This window comes from Pipra filicauda, unplaced genomic scaffold, assembly GCF_003945595.2.
Source record: "Pipra filicauda isolate LSUMZ 115617 unplaced genomic scaffold, ASM394559v2 scaffold80_size11013439_pilon, whole genome shotgun sequence".
Lineage (NCBI taxonomy): Eukaryota > Metazoa > Chordata > Aves > Passeriformes > Pipridae > Pipra > Pipra filicauda.
In genome coordinates, this window is record NW_024104987.1 from 8914970 (window position 1) to 8935175 (window position 20206).

A 20206-nucleotide genomic window follows, 5' to 3' on the forward strand; every position below is an offset into this window, starting at 1 on the left:
GTTTGTTTGTGTGTGTCTGTGTTAGCACGGGCACATCTGTGTTTATATACACATTTGTGTGTGTTTGTCCTTGGAGAAAAAAGGTTTGTGCCATCTGAAAGCAAAGAAATCCAGAGCAACTCCCGTTCCATTTTCCATGTGTAGAAAGCAGGTGCTGTGAGATCCTGCTCTCAGCAGAGCAGCTTGGCAGCACTGCCTGGTCCCTGTGAGTCAGCTGAACGCTCTGAGGTCCAAAAGAAACTCAGGCTTCTTATTGCACAGTAAAATTTTGTAACTGGATATTCTGTGTTGCAGCTTTCGGTGTAGATTTCAAACATCATCATTCTTTTGTGTGCTTCCTTCTCCCACATATCAGCTGTGGCTGTACCCAGTGGGTCTCTTGCTACTCACCAGACCCTGGAGTGAATAATCCCAGAATCACAGGGTGCTTTGGGTTGGGAGGGACCTTAAATCTCATCTCATTCCACCTCCCTGCCATGGGCAGGGACACCTTCCACTGCAAGAATCGAACAGGATAATGCAGTGACAGTCTTAATGTGTGTTTGAAGGTGAGAGGTGAACTTCTTGATTTTATTTAAGCAACAATAAATTTACAGGAAGGCATTTTATTCAGGAGTTACATCTCCATGGCCCCTATTCAGAAATGGTACAAGGAGTAGCTTTTCTAATGGGAGCTGAATGACTGCTGAGATACAAGAGCAAATTGATTTACAGCTTGGTACATGCAGAGGTGATACTCCAGGTATTCTCTAGGATGGCTTGCTATGAACAAATTACAAGTTTAGCACATAATAATTTCTCATGGACTGGATGTTTCAGCTCCACTAGCAGGGAATGCTGGGATAATGTCAGTGAAGTGCTGAGAGGAGGGAGCAGGAAAAACACAGGTGGTTTCATAATGTCTAGATAAAGTTTCCTGAAATGCAAGGAATGAGTAATCTGTAATTAGTATTTTGCATTCTTTGCAAAGACACTGAATGGCTGATTTAATAATATTAATAATACTGAGGAAGGTGCTGATCATGGGCAGAGGGAGGAACCTCTGGGTGTCTGAAGGATTAAAGGCCTGGACTCGCCCATTAGTGGTGCCCTGTGCTGTCTCATCCATGGAGGGAAATTAAAATCTAGTATAGGATATTTGAACTGTATTTTTCTGTCAATCTAATGCTGTTGTGGATCCGAATCTAATCACATGTGTCCAGTACCACTGGTGCTTGTTCCAGCCCTGCCCTTACGCTGTGGGCAAATGCCTCGTTACCCCTCCCAGGGGAATTGCTGCATGTGTCACGTGCATCTCCTGGCTCTGAATTCCAGAGGTTCCTGCAGTGACTTACAGCCCCAGCTGGGTCTGGCACGGTGCTGTTCTCCTTCCAGGCCATGTCACACATCTGCAGTGATCAGAGACATGACCAGAACCTACCAAAGGGTTTGTGAATCCACTTCCCAGTTCTGTCACAAGTTATGGTATTGATTTGCTTCCAGTCATTGAATCTTTCCCTGTCTTCAGTTCTCCAGTGACTAAATGAAGCTGCTTCCCTGTTTTCCCACCTCTGTCCAAATCAGTGTGAATGTCGAGTGGGGAAAACGTCCTTCAGGTTGTGCAGATTGAACAATCACCCCCAAAAAAATCTCACCTGGGCTCCACGTGGAGCCAATAAAGGAATTGACCACTTAATGACAGTGCAGGTTTGCTGCCATACCCTTTGGCTTGACAAGGATGGGGGTGCTGAGGTTTTTATTCCCTCTTTTCCAGCTGCTGCAAGTCCTTTGCATATGTTGGCCACCCACGCGTCCGCGTCGGCGTCGCTGCCCACCAAGCGCCAGAACGGAGACCAGTCGGAACAGCAGGAACTCAAACGTATCAAAACAGAGGATGGAGAGAGCATAGTCATAGCTGTGAACGTGGACACCCCACCCGTGGCAGTGAGTGACAAAGGCAGTCAGAACTAGAAACTTAGGGGAGTTTTCTTTTTTTTTTTTTTTTTTTTTTTTTTTTTTAAGAAAAAAAAAAAACAAAAACAAAACAAACGCAAACTCCGTGGTGCCAAAAGGAGACACTTAAATCTTAACACCTAAAACGTTGGAACATGTTCTCACGCAGTGGGGAAAGGGGCCCTGTGATCAGACTTCAACTTTCAGCACTGAAACAAAACCCAAACACAGGTGGCCTTAAAACTTGGTAATTTAAAAGTCAAAACTGCAGAACCGTGTTGTTGTAGAGGCTGTTCCCCCTCTGCTCCTGCCCCACCGGACTGTGTGTGCTGGGGGGGGCTGCAGCTTTAACAGGACCTGTCAGATGATTTCCAGGACTGAGGATCTCAGTGTAACGGCAGCATGATAGCGCTTAGTGTGACTGGTTTAACGATTGTATATTCCTAAAGGGAACAGAGGCAGGAGCCATTCCGACACCGTGGCAGCTACGCCTTTCCGAACCACCCACCCATGCAGTTGTTGGTAGATAATGCAGTATTTTGTTGTTCACATGTGGAATTAGAAAATTTTTGAGGTGTATTTTCATTTCTTTGCAAAACAATGGGGTCTTTGACATTTCAAATCACTCCATTTCTACTCCGGAAACTTTGGAATCACACAAATACTTTTCATGTGAAATTTTGTTTGGTAAAAAACTGAATGTAGGGTTTTTTTAACCGACGGAATGATTTACTTTTGTCTGTCCTGTTCAAGTTCAGATAAAGCTACTTTATTACATCTGCAAATTTTCATATTTTAGCAGTTGCCTGATAAATTTAATCAAATTTTATTACCATGTGTAGTGATCAAACGCTTCTTTGGGCTTGCATGTAACTGATTAGAAACTCTGATGTAAATGAGCCGTTAACTGACGTAAAGAACTGCTATGGATTTGACCAGAGCTGCACTTACCTGTTTCTCTCTCTGCTACCTTTTGCTGTTTGTTACTTTGTGTTGACTTTGACTGTCCCTGGCATATTTTTCCAGTCTAAAGTAAAACAAGAGTCTCGCTTAATATTGTGTATGTTTAAGATAACAGACTGTTCTTCATTTAGAAAGAGGAAATTCTTTATCACGAGTCCTTTTAAAAAGAGTAAAATTATCTTGTCAGAGGTATATTCGATATTTTTAAGCTTAAGCACCCTTGAGTAGAAATTAATCTGCCCCATTTCTCTGTAACACTTCGATGTCAGACACTGACCTCCGGGGTCTCCATGACCAGTAGCTGTTGTGGTTTTCTAACAGTGGCTACCAGATTATGGTAATAATAATAATAATAATAATTATTTTTTTTTTTTAAGTGTGTGTTCTGCAGTTGAACATTTTAAAATGTATCGGTAATTTCTCACTTTAATGTGGTAATAGATTCCACTTTACATTTCAAAATTCAATTGAAACAAGGCTGCTGTTCAGTCTTCAACTCACACAACGTCTTAGTTCCTCCTGCAGCCAGGTGAGTGGAAGCGTTGGCTTCGTGGGAATCTGGTTTTTGTCCTGTTCTGTAATAAAGATGCATTATTTATATTTCCTTTCCCGCTGTGAAAGGAAAAACTGTATTTTCATGATGGACTGAACAGTTTGGAGTGGTTATTTTAGGCAGCTTTTGGAAACTATTTACCTAAAGACCAAATACGAGAAATCTGTACAAGTTTTGTGTTCATCCACACAATGGAACTGTTACAATGTCTCTGCAGATAATACATATTAAAAAACTATGAAAAAAAAAACTCTACACAAGCTGGATTTATAACAGGCATTTAAAAAAAAAAAAGCATAACCTGAAAAGAAGCATTTCTGTACAATTGCAACGTTTTCTTTAGAGGTTTTAAAAATAAAAAAAAAAAAGTAAAGTTTTAACATACTTTTTTTAAGAAAAAAAATCCAGTACTAGTAATTTAATTTGGTGTTGAATGAATTGACTAGAATGTGGTTTATTTTCAGAAGTGAGAATCTGTTCACAACTAGGGCTAGGTGAATAATAGTGTATAAGATTTTTTAAATAAAATTAAATTTTATTCAGCAAATTAACCAAGTTGAAATTACTCAACAAGTGTGTTTGAAATACTGATGTATATTTTGGGGTGACTAATGCAGTTTGTGCTGGCAGTGCCACAGGACAGTGTCAGACCCAACAAGCCAAGGTGTCCCTTCCTGCCACTGTGTCCTGGGAGCCGAGGGCATGGATGGGTCTGGGACTGTCCTCTGCCAGGGCTTCACACTTTGGTGCACATGGAATTGGACACAGGAATGTGTCTGTGTTGAGATGGATCATTATTTCTGTAAAGAAGTGTAAGCAGATGGCACTTTGTGGAATCACTGTCATGAACACGGGCTTGGTTTCTGATCCCCTTTTCCCGTTACATTCCCTTTGTTTCTCATCAGAGTTGGGGAAATGCTTTTGACCAACAACCAGGAAAGCTCTACTGGTCAGGTTTTCATGTCAGTGCTTTCAGGAGTTGGGGAGAAACCAAAGGAGGGCTGTGGAGCTGCTGGGAAGGGCTGGGGTGTTTGGGGCAGAAAGAGCAGAACTTGCTCCTGTAACAGAAGGAATGGTCTGGATGGGCTGTGGTGGGAAATTCCCCCTGATCTCCTGCTGACCAGAGCAGAGTCATTGGCTTGTTTGGGGAAAAAGAAAAAAAAATAAATGCTTAAGCTGTAGGCAGTGCAATGGTGTGATTGTTACTGTGCCATGGAGGCAGGGGGAGCAGCGGGGACCCAGCCCGGCATTCCGGGGTGTGTGACACTCCGTGGCTGTTGTGTCCTGCACAGCCCCTGTCTGCAGGAACTGCTCGTGCCTCATGTGTGCCAACTGTACTGATTAATCTTGTGTTTTCTACTTCAGTGTGGATACCCAAAGGTTCTGAGAGAAATCTTCATGTTCCGTGGTTTCTGCTGGCAAACACCTGGAATTGCCATAGAATTTATTGCAGTGGCTCGTTGTTTAGTTTTCCTGTCAGGATTTTGAACTGTGACACAGATGCTGCAGAAGGAGACAGCAAAACAGGGAGAGAAGGAAAAGAAGTGGATAATCCATGTACTTACACAGCAGATGCTGGTGGGAATACTTTTATGTTTCAGGAACAGTTGTGTTTTAGACTTACTGTGCAAATCCTGCCTTATCTTCGTGGCTGGGGGTGATCCCAGCCTGCAGCACTGTGGCCATATGTGCCATCAATCAATCAATCAGTGGGCTTTAATCCTGAAAGTACTGTTTATTTTCTAGAAAAAATGACTGACTAAACACTGTTCATTTGATTGTAGAGCTGTGCAAATGCTGGTTAAATTCACCCATGGGACGCGGGGCAGCAGCGAGCGATGTCATGAAGTCCTGGCAGAGCAACCTGGAGCCAAAGCCAGGTGGGAAGACTCATTCCTCTGCTGGATTTGGATCCCTGCAGAACAGCCTGTGTACTGAATGATACAGATTTGCAGGTAGTACCAGAAGGAGGAGTTTGAGGTCAAGTCCATTTGGTATTAGGGGATTCCATGCTCAGTGCAGCACTGCTGGCTGCCCACACAGGTGTGTTGTTGTCATTCCTGCTGCCACAGGAGATGTTTAGAGGAAGTTTTACAAATTCAGCAGTTTAAATCTCCCAAGAAACAACTCACAGTCTCCTGTCAGCTCCAGGATAACTGGGATGGGAGGGCAGGGGGACGGTGCTCCAGCAGCTGAGGATGTGCAGAGCAGTGCAGGAGCCTGGATGGTGGAGTTCAGGTGGTTCCTTGCTCTTCAAAGTGAGCCCCACGGGGTGAGATCATGAGCAGCTCCTGCCTGCTCCAGTGAGAGGGGATTTCCATCACACTTGGAGAATGGTCTCCAGCCCTTCCCACACATCCTTCTCTGGGGAGATGACAGCTGCACTTAGTCCTGCTGATAGAGCTGTTACAAGGTGAGGAGCCTCAGCCCAGCAGCTGTGGTGAGTGGTAAGTGCTGAACAGGAACAGGTTTGGACTTATTTTGGGAAAAACATCAAGGTATGTGCCCCAGGCAGTGGTTCAAGTGCTCCTGCCCCCTCTCACACAGCAGGTTCAGCTCCTGTCCTTCACCAGCCACCACTCCTGACTCACAGAGGTGTTTATTCCCCCAAACCTGGAGCAATGGAAGTTTTGGCTGTGACCATCAGTGAATACAGCAAAGTTAGTCACTTTTATTTAAAAGAAATAACATATTACAAATAAGTGTGCAAAACAATTCCTGTGGTTAAATACACATAAAAGCAACATGCAACCTTGACATCAACATGGTAAGTTAGTCCTTAGTAGGTTACGTGACACTAAAAGGGACTTGTCAGAGTTTGCAGCTAAACAATCTGGGAGTGAACTGGTGTGTCAGGGCTGAAGCATCTGTGAAATTAAGAGTCCAGAAGAGCTGGACCTCCCTGCCCCAGGGTTTAGTGCCAGAGAGGTCAAGCTTGGAGCTAATCTTGTGTTCTGGGTTAGGAGCTTGTGCCTTAAGTCAGCAGGGTAACAGTTGTTGGGGAAGTGTACAGGTGAGTGGGTTCAGTCTAACCTACCTGTCCTGGGCCAGCAGCTTTAGGATGCGACAGCTCAAAGAAAAAAAGACAAGTTTGCAAGTTTAAAGCCGTTGCAGACGTGGATTCCTGGCAGCTCCCTCAGTCCTGTGCTGGACGTGTACAGGGCCTGTCCCAGCTGCAGGCTCTGGCAGCAGTTTGGCAGCACAGCTGGCACACCAGTACCCAGTAGGATTTACACCTGGAACAGCTGACTGGGAACAGGAGGACTCACCTCTACAGCTACAGGGGCCCTGGGTGTTTGCTGTGCACACCCAGGGGGGCTGGGTCGGCTGCCTGGAGGTGCCTCCACTGCTCTGGAGTTTGGCACCTTGGGCAGTTCGTGCTGATCCCTGCCCTGCACAGGCAGGGCCCCACCACTGCCCCCACCCAGCCCCCTGCACAGGGCAGGGGACAAGCAGAGCTCGAGCTGCAAGTGTCCCCTGTCACCTCTCTGCTCCTGGCCAGGCTGGCAGAGGGAGCATCACCCAGAGCGTTCCCCCCTCCCAGCCATGCAGTGGAAGTAAAGCAATGCCTGAAATCTTCTGGTTTCACATCCCTTCTCCTCAGGCCAGCCCCGGGGGTGGGCAGCCCTGCAGAGCTGCCCGGGTGGCAGGCACGGTGTTGGAGCCAAAGTCATGTCACAGTTTGGAGTAAGAGAAACCCAGTAGGCACAAGCTTGTCAAAAGCCACATCTTGAAAACTTGAGTTGGTGACAGTAACCCAAAGAGATTTTAATGATGAATACTTGCAGAAATGAGAACAAACATATGTAGTCCACTACTTCAGAGCTGCTTGTGATCATGTTGGGCCAGGCTTCTCCGTGAGCTCTGCTGAACTTCTGGATCAGAACTGGACATTTGGAACTGTCCCTCAGAGGTGTGGAGTGGCCAAGGCAGGGCTGTGACTCGTGCACTCTTCTCCACCCAGTCAAAGCTTCTCATCTGTCATTTCTAGGAACTGAGCGTACACATCCCTTGAGCATTCCCCTTTTTGGTTGAATAAGAACTTGTAGTAGCTGCCATCTGCACATATTGCTGCAACACAAACAAGCAGAGTCAGCTGGGCTGTGCCTTTCTGTTCTTCAGCTACAGCACAACCCTCCCTTCGGGCTCACAGAGCACCAGAGATGCTCTGGAGAGACCTGACGGCCACCAGCCCTGGTCTGCACAGGCTGTGCCAGCCTTGTGCCTCCCTCCCTGGGCAGTGGGAGCAGCCAGAGCTGACAGGGACACTCAGCAGAGGGTTCCCTCCAGCTCCAAACCAGTGTAGTTCAAACCCTGGCTCTCCAGCCAGAACCTGGGGACTCCTCCATCACTCACCTATGACAGCGTTTGGCTCTGTTCCAAAGGCACAAATGCACGGAGAGCCTGAGGGAACCTGGAATTTGGAAAAGCTCCATTTGGAACTGAAGTATTTGGGGAGAAAGGTGGCAGAGGCCAAACTGAAAGAGAGAAAAAAAATAACAGCTTAGTATGGTGTTGAGTAGAGTGGATTCAGAACTGCTGGAGTGACTGAACAAGATAAAAGGCTCACACTATTTTTGACTGGCTTTTTATGATCTTTTACCAAGTACCAGGTAACCTGGACAATTCCCCTTCTTGGCAAGGGGGACCCTACAACTACCTTTACGTTTTTAAGTGACTGGAAAAACTGCCAAAGGATTGATTTTTAGTAGGATGTGTCCACAAGGTATGTTCATGCTGAGATCCACTAAAACCTACCCTGACCCTCTGCTGGAATTCTGCAGCTCCACAAGGGACAGCAGGAACTTGGCAGTTTAACTACAGAGCCCTAAATCTGCAGCTTCACTCCAGCCCAGCAGATCAATCTTGCTGCCTCCAGCAGTGCAGGGATTTGCTACTGAGTGACACAACCAGTGTTTTAAATGCCATTAAAAGCTCAAGGACACCCCCTCGGCTTCAGAAAGGCTCAATCCCTACCTTGACTGCTTATTTCTTTTAGGGTCTTCTGCAGCAAAGATGTGGACCGTGCCGTGGTCGCTGGAGACGCAGATGAGGGAAGCATCCTGATTGAAGTTAATACTGCAGAGAACACAGAATACTGCAGGATCCCTCCTGGGACAGACCCACAGCCCCTGGCACACACAGTTCTGCTGCTGCAGTTGCCCACAGCAGCTGCCAGCCCGCTCTGGGGTGGGAACAGCTCCTCTCTGTAAGAGCTGGGGCTCCCCCGATCCAGGGCTGCTTTGGGATGAACAGCCCAAATCCCCCAATCCAGGGCTGCCTTGGGATGAACAGCCCAAATCCCTCAATCCAGGGCTGCCTTGGGATGAAGAGCCCAAATCCCTCAATCCAGGGCTGCCTTGGGATGAACAGCCCAAATCCCTCAATCCAGGGCTGCCTTGGGATGAACAGCCCAAATCCCTCAATCCAGGGCTGCCTTGGGATGAACAGCCTGCACTCAGAACAGGGTCTGGAGTGGCAGGAGCAGCAGGACTCCCTGACATGGACACCATGGGTGTGGGCCACTCTGACACTTCTGGAAGAAAAGGAGCTCTGCTCCAAGGAGTGGGCAAAACGTGTAACATTCCTACCCCAGATGGGGCTTGGAAGAGGAGGGGGAGTTTCCCTGCTCCTGGCAGTCACACCTCTGTCCTGGGCACTCCCCTCACAGCAGGATGTGGTGCTGAAGCCCCACCCTGCCCCAAGCTCTCCAGTCCCTGGGCAGTGTTCAAATGCATCGGGGCCCTCCCAGTGTCTGTGTAAGTTCAGCATCCCCAGCTCCCACCTGTGCTGGGCAGGGGCACAGCCTGGCACCACACACGGTGCTGTCCCAGCCTCTGCTCCCTGTGCCAGGCTCCACACACCTCCCAGCTCCCTCCCCTCCCCAGCAGCGAGCCCAGAGCAGCCCTGGGCCCTGTGAGGGCTCTGTGTGCCCAGGAAGCACATCTGTGCTCAGCACAGCACCTGAACATCCCAGTACATTGGCCATCCCAGTGTATTGGACATACCAGTAGATATTGGCTGCCTGTGATCCTCGACGTAGCTCCTGGATTAAATGCCCTGACGAAGTATCAAATATCCTTATAAGGGTCCCCTTGAAAAGGAATCAAGCCTTGTATTAGGAAAGGCAGAAGACTCTTTTTACATCTGTGAATGCAGCCTAAAACTCTGTCTGTCTGACCAGTATGTCCCTGCACACACCTCTGGGGGTTTTCTCCTTGCTAGATTTGAGAACCTGTTTTAATTCTGGGGAAGAACATTGATTGCCCCCACACCAGCCCCACAGTGTTACAGTGCTGTGGTGCACAACCTTGTCACTTGGCTCCTCAACTCAAGTTTCTTTCAGCTCTTTTCTAAAGCACCAGCACAGCCCTGGCCTTGGTTGGCAGACCCTGGAGTGTGCCCAGGCTCTGGGAGTCACTTCTGCCTTACTCCCTCAGTCAGTGCTGCCATTTTCAGTGCTACTGTGCAATTCTTTCCCACAAATTATAATCAGGCTGTGGCTGACTTGTCTTAGAATTAATTCAGAGGCTGTCCATCATCACCTGCAGTCCTGTTACACGCCTGGTTAACAGGTGCAGCTCTCCAGTCACACACCAGGAGGTAACAGAACCCAGCAGAGAAAGATTTGGTAAACTCAGCTTAGTTTTGATTTAAGAGACAGGCTTGGGATGTTTGCTGACTGTGCTCAGACTCCCTAGTTTGGTTGGAAAATAAAAGCTGTTTGAACTTTTTCTCTGTACAAAACAAGGAACATCCTGATACAAATGCAGCAGATAATGAGTCTACTTAGCAATGGAGTTGGCAGCTTTAAGAACTCTGTTTAGAAGACATGCAGCCATTAAGCTTAGTTAGGAGAGACTGTGGCTGCACTTTCTTTTTTTAAGCTGTTTGAGTGACAGGCTGGGCACTAGAAACTGTTCAAAGGAGAGACTTGTTGGATTCATTTGGCTTTTCCTTGAGAAACTCTTTTCATTTGAGTGGAAGAAGGCAACGAGTGCTCCTCTTGCCTCAGGGAGATGGGTCCATCTGCCTGACATTCCTTTGGGAGATGAAGGGCCCTGGCAGCCCTCCCAGGGGTTCCCAGGAAGAGGGCAGGTCTGTCACCATTTGAGCTGCACCCTAACCTGAGGTTTTTGTCAGTGTGTTGTGCTCTTTAGTCCCACAGGGGTGCACACACCATTTCGGAAGGAGGGGGGCAGCCACCCCCTCCTGCTCTGCACCAGGGGCTAAGCCCGGGCAGAACAAAGCCCTCTGGCAGGACAGACCTGTCTGCAAGCATTTCTTTAGCCAGTGGGTGTGAAGTGAGTTTAAGCAGAAAATAATAAAGGTGAAAGAATACAAATAAGATTCTCCCCCTGCTTTTTTAAAAAATGAACAGTATCTGTTGAAGAACACAGGAAAGCTGTGAGCTGCTTGGGCCAGGCTTCTGTCACTGAAGAGTCACTGCTCCAGTCAGCTAAAACATAAGCACTACCTCAGGCACAGCCCTTGGCTGTTGGTTTCTGGGGATCCCAGAGGGGCAGTGAAGATAAAGGGAATGCACATTCCAGTGACAAATTTCCCCAGTAGGTATTTCTCTGTCTTTCCTACGAAGGATGTGACTTCCTGTTTGTGACACTGGAACACACAGTAGGTCAGAGGCAGGGACATCACTCTTACTTTTTCTGATGCTGTTGCAATTCTTGTTCCCTGCAGGTTTAAAGCAATACAGCTCAAGACTCCTTCGTGGGCTGGGATGTCCACGGGAGGCTTCTCCGTGTTGGCCAAATCCACGATCTGCACGTGCCCAGTGTGTGTCCCAGGAAATGCAAGAAGAGAATTATTACTATTTGGACAAAGGACACAGAGACCTGAAAGACACACACAAAGAAAAAAAAAGAGAATAACCGGATTATTTCCATAAACCAATGTTTTCAAATGTAAGTTTCTAAAATACCAGTAATTTCACAATAAGCAAACAGACATGGAGCAAGTCAGAATCTCATCTGAATGGCTGGTGCAGGATCCCAAAACATGACCCATCCACGAGTGCAGAGCACAGCAAAGCAGAGGAGTAGCACAATTTTAACTTGCTCCTATTACTTTATTTCAAAGTTATCTAGTTGTGGTTATCCAGAATCTGGGTGTTTTCAGAGATCAGCTCCATCAGCCCATCACAGCAAAGCCATTTAAAAAAGAAGTTATTAAGTCTCCTTAGTGGCTCAGAAAGGGTAAGAGTTTATCAGAGGTGATATCTGAGTTTCTGCTCCATCCTGATGATTATTAGTAATTCCTGTTTGAACTTGGTTCTTACAGCACTGGCACTTTTTCCTTTGTAATATTTTGTGGCCCATTTAAGGTAAATCACACCAATCCCACGTCCTGCTGATGCCAAATGAATTCCTGCAACCTCAGCACAAGAAACAACCTCCTTCTCCTGTCACAGTCAGTCAGGGGGCTGGAGCTGCATTTCATGTTTGCTCCAGAGTCCCAAAGATGGGGACTCCAATCCCAAATAACCTCCTGGCAGAGAAGAAACCTTCCCGATGTCCAAGTTGATCCTCCCCATCCATCGAGCACGGCCAGCACCCCTTGTTGCATGGTGTGGCACTGTCAAAGTGTTTGCAATGATGCACTTTGTGTTTATAATTAAGCTTTCAGCACAAAATACATCCAGTTCCCATGTTCTTTACAGAAGGAAGTGTGTAGCTCTTACAGAAATCACATCTATAACATGAGTGCAGGAAACAGCCTTTCTGGGCCAAGTCTTTATAAATTCTAATAACCATTTTATAAACAAAAGCATCTCCAAAGGGCACAACTGCAGTGCAGTCAGTGTTTAATGACTTCTAAAGAACTGAGTGAGGCAGCTGAAGATAAATGGCACGTCAAGGACAGAATAAACTTGTTTCCATCCCCCAGCCCACATGTAGAACTAACCTTTAGGGTTGTAGCAGGTTTCAAAGACGTGCAGCTGGTGGGGATTGTGTGTGAACGTGAAAACTTTAATCATCGAGTCCAAGACGACCACAATTCTGAAACAGAGCAGAAGTTCCTGGGACTTGGGGTGGGTAAAACAGGGACACAGACATTCATTCAGACCTGCAAAGGCTTTCAAGTGATTTAATAGCCATGTTCTTCCTGCCCTCCCCCGCAGCAGACTCCCAGCCTTGCAAAAACCACACAAGGATAAGCCTGCAAAGTACTTTTATGCAGCCCCTGCGCCCACGCACACACAGACTCCAGCTGTTCACAGCTGCTCCAGGGAGCTGCTGGAATTCCCTTCACACTCCTCCAGACCCAGAGAAGCAGCCAGCAGGAGCCACAGGAGAACATTTCCCTGCATTAGGGGGCTGGGAAGTCTCACAGGCTTTTCACCAAGGTTTCACATCCCAGTATACTCGGCCTGTGATCTGTTTACACCCAACACTTGCTCCAAAAGCCTGTTTTACCTGTAATTGCTGAGGCTACAGCAGGATCTTTTTCTTTCTACAAGCAGCTGGAAACAAGAGCACAAAGCCACCCTTAGCTTTTGGACCCCTCTGTTTCACCCACCTGTCCCTTCGCAGCTTCACTGCTTTGACTTCTGTAGAAAACTCGATCTCAATGACAGTCTTCTTCTTCAGGTCATCCCAGATCATGACTAGAACAGTGCAGAGGTTGTGTTAAACCATCAAGGCAGATCCAAAGACCCACACTGTCTCCCTGATAACAGCTTCCAGTTCCCCAGAAGGCTGACCAAGAGGGGCACCCCATGGCTAAGCAGCTGCAGATGGACACCCTGCAAACCTTGAGCCACCACATATCAACCCCCTCGGGCAGGCAGGAGCTGCAAACTCCAACCACAAAAACTGACAATAAAAATACAACTTTCTAAAGAAAAGCAGCTTTTTTTTTTGTTTGCTCTGAGGGTTATCAAAGAAATAATGCAGCAGTTGGAAAAAAGTAGCATATTTTCTTACAAATCTTTCCAGCCTGGGAGGTTCCCCCTCAGGCTGCTGGGACGGAGCCTCCTTGCAAAGCTCACCATGAGAAGGTCAGGGGGTCTCTGAGACCTGTCACTGCAGGTACCAGCCTGTTCCTGCTGCCACAGCAGTGGTGTGACTCCCTGCACCACGGTGACTTAAACCTGCTGCAACATCCCCTCACCCTTCAGGACAGCCACTGCCAGCCCAGGGCAGTGGGTTTGGGAGCTCTGGGCAGTGTCACACAGGCCAAGGCAGATGTTTGCAGGGTCCCTCCCTGGAGCTCACCTTTGTTGGGTGGGTACTTCGGCTTCTTTCCTCCACCCACCAGTGCTAAATAGTTGCAACGAAACAACATTTCCACGTGGCCAACACCACCTTCTACAAACTCTGGAAGACAAATATTTTATTTAGAAGTGTCAGAACCTGTTAAAAGGCCATCTAGTTTTTACTACTGTTACAAGAAAAGCTCCTATTATCCAGCACATCTCCCAGGCACCTGAGAAGAACAGCATCTTCCTACCCTGGCTGCCCTTAAAAACCAGAGGAGGTAAATTCCATGAAAGTTCCTCACACTGGAGCAGTAAAGTCCTGGATTTCATATAAGCCCTTGTGGTTTCTTCAACAGCACTTCTGAGTGCTGTGTTTCCTTCCTGAAGAGTTTTGGACACCACCCCCTTCTGCACCACATCCTCCTCTTGACTCCATAAAACATTTGAAGCAGGATGGCACATTTTGCTATGAAAAGGGATTATCATCATGACAAAAAGGCCTAAAATATTTACAAGTGATAACCTGGGGCAGTTTGAGAGCATGCAATGTGTCCTGAATCTGTGTTAGAGCACTGAATGATTATCTGCACAGTTCTGAGGGGCAGTGCTTGGATGGGAACATCATGGAACTCTGGATGTAGGGGGTTGCAACAGTTAAGACTTGGTTTCATGTTGGGTTACAGAGAACAATCAAATAGACAACTCCAGCTGGGACCATCTCAGGCAGGTTTAAATCTCCAGGAATGATGAACAGGATCTCTCTGTGTACCTACACAGCCAGTTCAGTGTGAGTGCTCAGAATCCACAGGGAAAAAGCAATCTGACTCATAAGAAACTTTTCACCACGGGAGTCCTGGAATTATCTCCATCCAGAGCTACTGGCAGGGAGAGTTTTGACAAGGCACTCCACAGGACTCCAGGCTGAGTCCTGATCCTTTGAGCACACTGTCACAGGTGACAGTCCCAAGGCATGTTGCTTATGGAAGAATTTACTGTTAAGAGCAGAAAATAGTTTTGGCCACGTGAACAGTGACTAAAATCCTTTACAGCAGTAGAAAGTGAAAGTGTGCCTGGTTTCATAGGAATTGCTTATTTAAGTACATTTTTCCTCTTATTAAATCCCTTTTATCACCACAAGCTGGAAGTGCTGGGAAACCTGTTTAGCAACTCACTTCTATATTTAGGGTTAGAATCACATGGCTGGGTTTCAGTTTCCCCTATTTTGACTTGGGTTTGTTTGCTTTCTGATAAAAAAGCCCCACTGTTAATACAGCTCATCTACTGATTTCTGCTCAAATATGAGGGAGTAGCTTTACTGCATTAAGATCCTCCCAAATTTTTTAGGCATCCAGAGAAGGCAGGATGTAGAGTATTAGAGGTCTGAGCTCTCAGTGCTCTTGCAGACAATACTCTGGGTATAACTCATTGAGTTATGCTCAGATCTCCAGGAAAAGGGCTGGAGTTTTACTGCCACACTGGATCATCCAGATCACCACAGGAGAAAGGAACAATTCCTGATGGTGCATAACTGCTGCAGGGAGTGACTCCTGCTCAGGGATAACCAACTCCTCTCCTCCTCAGGGCTACAAACATCAGCAAGAGCCAACTCAACTCTGTTATAGGTGAGACAAATCCCTCATCAGCCAGTTGTGCAAATTAACAGCACTGAGACATCTGACTGAGCAGTGGCACGAGTGAAAGCCCCTGTGGGGCAGGAGCTGCCCTTCCTGGGGCTTTATCCAAAGCCTTCCAGGGATGGAGCAGTGAAAGCTGAGCAAGAGCCAGTCACAAAAAAAAGGAGGAGGCTGAGCTTCCAACCAGAGCAGCACGGTGGAGTAAGTAAGTGCTTTACCTTGTTTCTCTTTTTCTTTGAGGGGATCTGCATTATAAACTCGGAATCCATTTTCCATTCCACATGCAAAGCATCCTGTGGTAAAAAGCACATATATATACACATATATATAGTAATTGCCAGATACACTCGAAAAGGAAGCAAGAGCCAGAGGGTTAGGAGAGCATTACTGACAACTGCATTGTTACACTCAAGCACTCACAGGCTCTGTTAGTGATGGCAAGTGAAAGCCCTTCCGAGGAGTTGTTCTCTGGCCTGGTGCAAAGGTCTCGGTATTGTTTTTAGACAGGTAAGAAAACAATGGAAGGAAAGGAAACCTACTCCCAACCCACCTGTATCCTATGCCATGTGCTACAGAGGGAAGGAAATCAGCATTTTAATGTTTATGGTCCAACAGTCGTTATGAAGGAAACTCCCTCCTTTCTCAACAGATCTGAATTCACCCCACAATTATGACTCTGCTGTGGATGTTTCCAGAGCACAGAGCTCCTCAAACAGCTTTTCAGACTGTGCTAATGCCAATAATGACATGCCAATAGCTGAAGTCCAACCCAGAACATGAGTAGAACACTGATTAAAACATTCCCAGATTAAAACACTCTGGAAAATAATTGTAGTTACTTTTTCTTACAGAATTATGCATGTGCCTCTTCAGTGGAATCCATCAAACTACCAATCTCCTGTCCTGCCCTTCCCCTGCTAAGGGAATGCAGGTACTGGTACCAAGAAATGCCAGTGTGAAGTCAGAGCAATGACAAGTCACCAAGGAGCAGCTGCTGTCACTGGCAGCAGCCTGACAGCAGGTTGGTTGCTACAAAATTTGTGTGCAATGTATCAAAAATCCAGTTAAAGATCTTTGAGGTACTGAACAGATGTTCCAATTACTCTGGTTCTACTCTTATGCACTGCAATGATTAGAACCTCCCAAATAAAAACAGGAGCTCTGTCTAAACACACCCCTTCCCCAAACTTGATACCCCCAAAATCCCAGGGTGTGTGGAGAAAGAAAACAAAATACACAAAAACCTACTCCCTCAACCCAAAAGATTCCCAGGTACAGCTTCACCCTGTCCAAGAGGTTGTAATAAAGTAAGTGGTTAAAGTTCTTTACATACATAAACACACCCAGAGAGTGGCTAATGAGAATATAATAACTACAGCAAGATTAACAACCATACTGAAATAGGCTTTTCCCTGACCTCTGCTCATTGCACCTCGTGCCCTCCCAGGTCTACCCTGTCAGAGTGGTGCCCTGAATTCACAGCTCAACCAGCTGCTGCCCCGGGCAGGGCGTTACTGGGATAACCAGGGAGCAAACAGCAATGGAGACCTTTCCCTCTGCATAAAGCAAAGCTGCACAGGAGCTGTTCCTGGCAGCTGAGCCACAGAATCATTTCCCAGCAGCAGTTTTCTAACCCCACGTTGTATTTCCAGGATAAGGGGAAGGTGCTGAAGCTCCTCTGTAGTAAGAGAGCACTGTAAGGCTGGAGTTGTGCTGATCCCAGCAGCTCCCAACCACCCAAAGGGAGCTTTCCTGATGCAATCACACCCAGACTTTACCCTTCCCGTAGCACCTCTACAGCTTCTGCAGGGCCAAGCTCATGACTAAGGCGTGGGCTGCTTTAGTGCCTCGGGAATGTCTCCATTTTTAACGGGAGACAACCCAGCAGCAGGTGGGGATGTGAGTAATGGTGAGATTCCATCCCTACCCACAGAGATGTGGAGCTCCCAGGCACGGAAACCCCTGAGTCAAACAGGAGAGAAAAACACACAGGAAGATCCCTGCTCCTCCTTCAATCCCAGGTTACAGGAGCAGCTTTGGAGCTCAGGGATTCCCATCTGATCTCAGTGTTACCAGTGGGATCACAAATTTGACACCTGCAGCTTGTGAGCCCTTCTCTGTGAGAGAGCTGGAGGGGGCTGAGAGGAGGCAACACTTCCTTAGGCTCACTGCCTTCCATGGATGATGACCTCCCACTTCAGGAAGGGACAGATGTGCTGGCCAAGTGCCACTGACAGAAGATAACCCAGATTTTTTTTTTTTTAAATGTCATTATTACAGAGTTATTGCCTCAACCTGCAGCTGTGCTCGTGCCAGCGAGGCCACAGCGAGTTTTGTTCCTCAAAATCCACAGAAAAAAGAAGAGTTAAATTAATGCCCAGCCTAGAAGATGCCACAAGCTGAAGGCAGTACCTTGGCCCAGAGAAGCCCACAGGATTCAGGAGTGGCAGCAGTGGAGCCCAGGGCAGCAATGACAGCTGGCACAGCTCCTGCCATGGTGGTTTTCCTTGGCACAACAGATGTTGTCCAAAGCCACAGGAGAGAGCACAGAGCCCTACCAACATTGGGGGGTCCTACAGAGGAGCCTTCCAGCCCACTGGAGAGGAGCAAATGCATCAGCCACGTGTTTCAACATCAGAACAAACCCACCCTTCAGTTTTCAAACCAGCTTTTGGCTGCCACAGTGACAAAAGAGAAAAGTGTCAGCAAGTTACAGGTGCGCTGTCTGAGGTGGTCCCTTGTGAGGATGTTTTGTCTGTTCATTTCTGAGAAGCACTTTAGTCCTCTGAAAGCACTGGAAAAGGGCCTGGAATCAGGAGCACACGGGCTGAGTATTCACACAACCGACAAGCCCTTCCATTTATTTCCTTGTGTTGCAGTTTCAGTTGAAAACCCCAAAGTGGCAAAGGCACCCCACCTAAAAAGGGCATCACTCCAACAGAAGGGGGGAGGCTCATGGCAGAGCAACTTCCTCCCTGCTCTGTCAGGGAGGTTCAACCCCCGAGAGACTTCTCAGATGGTTCCTCCTGCTCTCCCATCCTTGTGGGACTGGCCAGTGTTAAATTGGTAAGGAATTAGGTTATTGTGACAATCCATGAGACACCCACAGAGTGAGCCCCAGCACTCCAGTGACTCATGTTCTATTCCCGGCAAGGAGAAGGAAGCAGGAGCTTTCCCTCCTCCCTGCTCTCCAAACATCACCTGCCCTAAACTAATAAAGTGTCAGTGTGAACTGGCACCTGCAGTGCCAACGTCGTCATTCCTACCAGGAACAGCTCCAGGAGCTGCCAAATGGAAGCTAAATGTGGTTTTAATTCAAGTTTTTTTTGTCCCTCAATTGCCTGGCCAGGGGAGGTTGGATGGGACGTGAACACTGCCAGCTCTCACATTCCCAAGACAAATTCCTCACGGTACTTGGGATGTGTCTATTCAGAAAAAAAAAGGGGTTATTTTGCATTTATTGCTACAAAATTTATGGAACCCTTCGCAACAATCAAGTTTTACACTAAAACAATGATCTAAAGGCATTTTTCTCTTACACAGCTCTCTGTATAACCCGGTTCCATCACAGCTCAAGCACCGAATATCACCACTCTGTTACAGACCCTGCAGATTTGAAATTCAGCTCATCCTCAAAAATCTTTTTCCATCTCTGTTGCAAAGACAAGAGCTGCTGAAAATCGGGCTGCTCTGTTCTTTTCCAGTCAATAGAGAAGCATTTAGAGAGCTGCAAAGACACTAACACCTCATCACCGGCTTGATGTGCTCCTGCCAAGATGTGACCAGAGGTGTTTGACTAAAATCAACACAATAATTCGTGTTTACACACGACTTCAACAGTGTCAGCAACAAGTAAAAGAGCTGCAGTCTATGGCAGAAGCTTCAAGACTGTCTTGGGCAAGAGTAATATTTGTTAAGGCAAAAGGATGTTACAAAATGATGAGCTTCTATTCCTTATTCCACCAAAATGACACGTACTCATCAGGCTGGTGCTATTTGTGTCTTGCAAAAGCAGAGATGAGGCACCTGCCACCCCTTTCTGGAGCAAGCCTTCCCTTCCCTAACACAGGGAAAAGATAAACCAGGGATGCAGTGGGGATTTGCAGCAGGACATGCATCTGTGCTTGCCTGAGTGTGATTAGTAGTGTTAACCACGACTTTTAAAATGCAAAGCAGGCAAAAAGAAAGGAAAAATCGGTGACACCCCTGGCTTTGAATGTCAAGTACTCACACCGAGGAAAGGCCATTCTGAGTCACCTTTCAGAGATGCAAGTCCCAAATAACCCCCGAGCTCAGGCTCCGACACTCGGGGGGCAGCCGAGCACAACCAGCCCCAACAATCCTGTCCTTGTGCTCTCCTCCACCCACCCACCCATCTCTGGGCGCTCACACGGCCGCGCCAGAGCCAAAACAACGGGACGACCATTAAATTCTCCGGCCTCCCCGGCTCCGTCCGCCGCTCCCGCCGCAGCCCCGGGGGGCGAGCGGGACCCGGCACCGACGAGCCCCGGTCCCCACCCGCTGCCGGGAGCCGCCCCGGCCCCAGCCCGGCCCCGGGCGGTCCCCGCAGCCGCCCGTGCCCGCAGCCCCGGCCCGGCCCCGCCTCACCGTGGTCCTGGTTGAAGCCGGCGTACAGCAGCCCGTTGCCGTGCGGGTTGGCCGGGAGCAGGTTCATGGCTCCGGCTCGGCCCCTTCGCCCTCGCCCGCCGCCCCTTACACCATGGCGGCGCCGCGGACCCGCCCGAACCGAGCTGGGCCGGGCCGAGCTGGGCCGAGTCCGAGTCCAGCCGAGCCGAGCCCGCCTGAGCCGGGCCCAGCCTCAGACCGGACGCTGCTTCCGGCCCCGGCAGGCGGCGCTGCCGAGCGCCGAGCGCATCCACCCGCCCGCGGAGGAGAGCAGAGCAG

General features: G+C 47.9%; 2 protein-coding genes across 2 annotated transcripts in view; one reads left to right on the forward strand and one right to left on the reverse strand.

Moving 5' to 3' along the window:
* FOXK2 (forkhead box K2) overlaps positions 1 to 3999 on the forward strand; it is a 47552-nt gene extending 43553 nt beyond the window's left edge. Inside the window, 1 exon segment of the mRNA XM_027715651.2 lies at positions 1754 to 3999. Within this exon segment, the coding sequence (XP_027571452.2) occupies positions 1754 to 1950 (197 nt within the window). The 3' untranslated portion in view covers positions 1951 to 3999.
* A 2096-nt stretch (positions 4000 to 6095) lies between these two features.
* On the reverse strand, positions 6096 to 20130 carry WDR45B (WD repeat domain 45B). Its single transcript, XM_027715658.2, has 10 exons — positions 19910 to 20130; positions 15520 to 15594; positions 13684 to 13785; positions 12986 to 13073; positions 12371 to 12465; positions 11111 to 11301; positions 9457 to 9542; positions 8426 to 8527; positions 7805 to 7926; positions 6096 to 7519 (listed from the first exon to the last, which is right to left on the reverse strand). The coding sequence occupies exons 1-10, from the start codon at positions 19974 to 19976 to the stop codon at positions 7413 to 7415; spliced, it is 1035 nt and encodes a 344-aa protein (XP_027571459.1). The 5' UTR covers positions 19977 to 20130; the 3' UTR covers positions 6096 to 7412.
* Between the last annotated feature and the right edge of the window lie 76 nt (positions 20131 to 20206).